Source organism: Arvicanthis niloticus, chromosome 6 (genome assembly GCF_011762505.2).
Source record: "Arvicanthis niloticus isolate mArvNil1 chromosome 6, mArvNil1.pat.X, whole genome shotgun sequence".
Classification (NCBI taxonomy): domain Eukaryota; kingdom Metazoa; phylum Chordata; class Mammalia; order Rodentia; family Muridae; genus Arvicanthis; species Arvicanthis niloticus.
In genome coordinates, this window is record NC_047663.1 from 101,099,528 (window position 1) to 101,105,527 (window position 6,000).

Consider the following 6,000-nt stretch of genomic DNA (forward strand, 5'->3'; position numbering starts at 1 on the left):
TTGAAGTCTGGTGACTCTGGAGCACACCGAGGCTGAGAACCGCTTTTGTGGGCCCAGAAAAGACCCCAACTGTATCAGCTCAGCATCCACCTATAGTCTTGTAAGTCTGTTCCCACCTCCCACCTGACAGGGCTTCCCAGGTCTGAGTGAGACAGCTTAGGGCAGTAACAAGGTCTCCTCCCTCACCAGCAACTGAATAGCACATGGGCTTTGGGATTGCCCTCTTCCCAGCTGGGTGATGGAGACTTGCTGCCAGGTTCTGCCCTGCAGGCAGCACCTGTGAGGCCTGCCAGTCTCTCTGGAGAGTGAGCTGGAGGCAGGACTTTGTCGATGTGGTTTGCATTTAAGCTCTGACTTCATCCAGATCTCCTCCTGTCTTGCAGGGACATCACCCCACCCGGAGAACCACTGAACAAGAGCAGTAGACCCAAAGTAGTTTCCCGCTTCCCTAAGCTGTCTCGAGGCCACCCCAGGGAGGTGGTGCGCAACGTGGAGCCTCAAAGCGGTGACCTCTGACCTCGGTGGACTCTCAGCCCCCGGCCACTTCGTGCTCAACCTTGCCATGGCAGCTGGCCCTGGACACCTTGGCAGGATGACCATGTCCCCACAGAGAACACCCTTCCTGCTGCCACATGCCACCCAATTAAACTGGTCAGTTTTAGCTGCTGGGTCTCTGTCCTTAGAGCAAGGAATTGCTCACTGGACAGACACAGATGGGGACACTGTCACTACCCTCAGGGTGGCCAGGGATGGTTGTCACCTCCTCCAGTTCTGCCAACAGGACAGTGGGTACCAGGCTGGGCCCAGACTCCTGATTGAGATGCCCGACACATGGCAGAAGGATCCTTCAGATGCCACCCATGACGCTTTCCCACATGGGAACTAGAATGACTGTTACATTCTTAAATTTCCTGATGCAACTTCCTGCTGCCACCGTTGGATAGGGTCTCCTCCCCTGTCTGCTCCCTCTATGGTGGTTAGACACCCAGTAGCACTGCCATGCGGCAGTATGGATCTGATTTCTCCATCTAGTGGCCTAGCAAAGGCATTGGCAGTGACTCTGGTCCTTGAGGAACTTCTTCCCTCCTCATGCTGGCTCCAGGAAGCACCATCCATATAGGAAACCTGAGGCTGCCCCAGCAAGGACAGCTAGTCGAACCGGAGTAGTCCACCCTCAGCACAGCCCTCAGCAGCAGTCTAAAAACTCTGGCCCAAACATTGGAGTCTGTGACCTCATGTCACTAGAGATTTGGCTCTGGACATTGCTGTGAAAGGCTGGCCCTGTAGGCTCTCAGACCCAATGCCATAACTGAAAAGAGAATGATTGGTCCCTGAACGTATTTAGCACCAACTGTCCCCTAACATCTCAGTGAGAGCCGAATGCTGTGTCCCCACAAGATGTCATTCTATTGCTCTCGTCTCAGGGTCCCATCCTAGAGTCCGGGGCTTGCAGGCATGGAGGGGAGTAAGATCCAGCTGCTTTGCAGCTCTGCCTTCCTCTGACATCAAGCCTGGGTCCCCCTGATTGTCAAGAGCCCACTGTTAGAGATGGTCTGTCTCCCTAGGTAAGAACCTCCTTGCTGTCTTCATACAGTATGCAGGAGCTTGCCAGAGGGATCACGTACCAGTGTGCACTTCTCTGCCTGCCAAGGAAGGAGTTCAAGGTAGCGTCTACCAAGGGGTGACTACTTAGGTGGTGGTAGGAGGCAGCCTGACCATGAACTTGAAGGGCTGAAGCTCAAAGCTAGACCTTGGCAAGTGGTTTGGGGAAGCAGAGTTTTCCTGGCACCTTGGAAAGCTTCGGGGGGAGTCTCCTAGAAGCCAAAGGGGACTTCAGAGTGCAGGGAGAGGCCTGAACAGCTCCAATTCTGGAGGGCACCTTGGGGCAGACAGGTGGGCTGTGCACAGGTGAGGCAGAGCATGCCTGTCCTCCCTCATGGCCAGGGGCAGGAGCTGGGGAAGGAGGGGAACCCTCTTTAGCTTGCTGGGAAGGGAAGATCCAAGAGGCTTCTCAGCCCCAGAAAGCCAACATGGTTTCTCTCGTATCTGCCTAAGATGCTTCAGGCTCCACACAAACACCGCACCCAGGGTGTGGGTTCAGCATGCAGTTTGCAGTTGGGCAAACTGAAGCATGCCAAAAGGCCCTATGAGGCGTTGGCAGCCCCCAGCCCACCTCCTGAGCTGGGGGACTCAGCATGGGGATGCTTTATATTCTATCATGTTCTGTTAGACAGGATCCTGCCACACCTTCCACAGCTCCCACAGATGGGTCCTGAGCACCAGGTCTTTGGGGCACCTGACCTAAACATGTGTCACTAAGAGTCTGGGCACGCTCACTGCAAACAAAGCACACTCAACCATCTTTCACATTCAGCGCCAGCAGAGAGAAGAAGGAAGGAAGGAAGGAAGGAAGGAAGGAAGGAAGGAAGGAAGGAAGGAAGGAAGGAAAAGGAAGACGGGCAGGCAGGCAGGCAGGCAGGCAGGCAGGCAGGCAGGCAGGCAGGCAGGCAGGCAGGAAGACCTGAGGCCTTTATTTCTAGGATTAATTATGGGGAACTTGGCCAAATCTGCCATAATGTGAACATGAAGGCTTGGTTCCAGGGACTTCGTAGGCCCTTTGGTTGCCTCTTACCCAGTCCTTTTCCCCATCTTGGGGATTGACTAGGGCCTTGCAAGTGCTAGACAAAATCTCTCTCTCTGGTGCGAGCCACTCTCTATCCCTGCCCACACCCTGCTTCCACAGAACCCCAGCAAACTCTTGGTTCCAGGTTGCCCATCTTATACCTCACAAGAGCATGTTGGGATTCAGGCAGAGCAGTGCAGGGTGGGGTCAGGGATGGAAGGCTGTTCCCACCATGCTTCCCAGATCTGAGAGCCAGAGTCCAGAGGGGAATGCAGAGCCGGGCCCACTCACTATGATACAACCTCAGTTCTTCAGGAGACTGCTTCCTAAGCCACACCCTGACCTTGGCCTTGGCATTCTTGTGGCTGCTAAAACTTTGTTCCTGTGAGTTCACATGTCCTGAGGACAAGTCACAGTGTTCTAGGCCTTGGTTACTGTGTCATCTGTGCCAGCTCCATCTGTCTGTGTAACCTGTAGAGACAACTGGCCCCTGAGGAGAGGCTGGGCCCTGCTCTCCCAGGTCAACCACCAGACTCCCTCACATTGGCAGCCCGCACCTGCACCTGCATCCACCCGCCGGACATGCTCAGCTGAGGGACTCTTGAGAGACTCAGATCTTCTGCCAGCAGGACGACTCAGGAGCTGGCAGTCTCACCATGGTGCCCTGCCCTTGCCTGCTCTATTGTCTGGGAAGGAAGCATGCAAGAAGGAACGGCCTCACGCCCATGGCAATAACAGTCTCGATTGCTCAACATTCCCATCAGAGACATTGCTACCCATCCCAGAGCCATGTCCTGGTCTGGGAGCTGGGACCAGAAGGCAGGTGCCTCCTTATGAACAAGGTCTATTTTAACAAACATTCTTCAAACTATTGTGCATTCTTTCACTAAAGGTAGAGTTAAGTGTTTGCTGTTTAGGTTGGTTTTGCTAACTTTGCACAACTGTAGCACTGTATATTTTGTCTAATATTTCTGTGCCAAAAAGTTCAGGCCCTGTTGCTGTGATGCGTGGTCTCCATTATGTGTCTGAAGTAAAGTCTAGGCAGTGGATGGGGAGGGCAGAGAGCATGGCGGCAGGGCTGGAGAGGCTGCTGTGTAGGGGCTTTGGGCTCACTTCTCAGGGCCATGTTCTCCTGCCCTGAAGACATCTGTCCACCACCTGATCCTGCAGCTGTTCAGCTCTGCCCCCTACCAAGAGGCGACCACTTGACCACAGAGAGGTTTGTTTCTTGTTTTTGTTTTTCTTTTTTACCAGTAGGACAGATTGGGAAGACCCAACAAGAATTGGGACATAGGACACATGACAGTGGTTTGCACAGGAGCTGTAGGGGCGCTGAGCACGTGGGAAGAAGACCTGAGAGCTGGGACCCCCAGAGGAGTGAAGCCCTGGGCAGTTATCTCCATCCACCCTGGAAAGGTCTCTGTGGCTGCTACAGCACTACGCCTGGAGCCTGAGGGTACAAACACTCCAGAGATCTGAGCTCGTGCTATCCCGACTCCCCTCTTATGTTAAGGTTTACACAATACAATTTTTAAACAAATATGTTTAATTTTCTAAAATCTCTTGTATTAAATTTTTCTTTTGGAATAAGCTGTGGATTTTGTTACAATCTGGTTGAGAGAAGCCTTTTCAGTGAGGGATTAAAACGGCATTTTCTACATCAGACGGTCTTCTCTGTGGTTCCTTTGTCTAGGTTCTTTACTGACAGCTGGGGTCTCAATGAACTATACACACATCACAAGGAAGCCTCTGAAGTTTAGAAGGTTCACTTATCACTTGAGGCGACACTCCCACATCAAGATGTGGCTCAGCTAACACAGCTTTGTGTGAATTAAATGTCGGGAGTCCCTTGTAGTATTCAACTGATCTTGGTAAAGTAGAATATAGAATAATGATCTTACACAGAAAAAAAATTCATCCCATCCTCATGTCAGCTTCCTTTCCACACAGTCCAGACACAGTTAAGAAAGGAAGAGATGTGAGCTCCCTTTGAGTCCTTCTATGTTTCCTTTTTTTTTTTTTTTTTAAAGATTTATTTATTTCATTTATATGAATACATTGAAGATGGTTGTAAGCCACCATGTGGTTGCTGGGAATTGAACTCAGGACCTCTGGAAGAGCAGTCAGTAGTGCTCTTAACCACTGAGCCATCTCTCCAGCCCCCTTCTATGTTTCCTGAACAGCTGTACTTACCGCTTCTCATGGCATCAGGATGGCAGCGAACGGGTCTAACAGCAGGCAGCAAGGCAAGTCCTGCTTGCATAAACTTTTGAATTTGTCAATCCAGGAGTGGCCAGGGACACCCTGGGGGGTCAGCCAGACAGCCTTCTCTAGCTGCTCTGCCTTCGGCCTGGGGAAATCCACACCACCCTCACCACCATTGCTAAAAAGCACCAGAGGCTGATGTCCAGGAGCCACCTTGGAGGAAGTCTGATGATGGTGGCTTCTGGTCCAGGGTCTTGATGGTCTCTGTGCTCGTAGCCTATGGGCTTCAGCTCCCACTTCCTGGTCTTCAGTGAGTCCTGCAGATGAGGGCATAGTAAAACCACTGCACAAATCACTTGGTGGGTAGAAAGGGTTGTTGGGGATCAAAATGCCACGGCTATCTCAGTGTGTTGCGGGGGGTGGGGAATGGCGCAGGGGAGCAGCAAAATGGTAGAAAAATCAAGTGGATTTTCAATAGTGGGTCTGAGGCCTTTGTTGAGACTGACTAGGTGCCCTTGCCTAAGGTATTTGACCTTTGGAGGTAGATTAGCAAGGTCCTGGAAAACAGAAGCCTACCCTAGGATGATGCTGAATTTAGGCTACTGTTCGTACAGTAACAGCCTTCTGTCCACCCAGTCAGAAGCCTGCTTAGGATGCTGTCATCAGCATAGCCATGTTGGAGGACCCACTCTGGAACCAACAAGATCCTAAATAGCATCACCACCTCTAGAAGGCTTGTTTCAACCAGTCCCTATACCCCTGGTAGAGCAGCTGCTCCTGAAGTCTAGACCAGGCCTTCTAGACACCCCCTCCTAGACTGGGGTGAGGGGTGAGGGGGACTGCAGCAGTAGGAACAGGCATATAAGTCTTCCACACAGCAGATTCGTGGACCTTGAGATGTCAGTGGGGACCTGCATCAGGTGCTGTGAGAAGCTGTGTGGCCCTTCCTGCTCTACTGATCTCTTCAGTTCTGTCTCAGACATTGACCTGAGCCTGCTTCTCCAACTCACCTTCTGCCTTTCTCCCCTTACTCCCTTTGCCCACAGCTCCCTGGTCTGGTCCCCAGGCCCTTTGCATGTGCTGGTCCATCCTGTTTCTTTGCCTCATTCATTCATCCATCAGGTTCAACTTTGAGCTCATTTTCCAAGATAAACCTTTGACCCTCCAGGCCA

General features: G+C 52.0%; 1 protein-coding gene across 4 annotated transcripts in view; it reads left to right on the forward strand.

Moving 5' to 3' along the window:
- Positions 1-4,286, forward strand: part of Snx29 (sorting nexin 29) — a 389,041-nt gene extending 384,755 nt beyond the window's left edge. For all 4 annotated transcript variants that reach the window (XM_034506447.2, XM_076937433.1, XM_076937434.1 and 1 more), the window contains one exon: positions 384-4,286. In XM_034506447.2, the coding sequence (XP_034362338.1) occupies positions 384-516 (133 nt within the window). In that variant the 3' untranslated portion in view covers positions 517-4,286. The remainder of the gene's footprint in view (positions 1-383) is intronic.
- Positions 4,287-6,000: the final 1,714 nt, after the last annotated feature.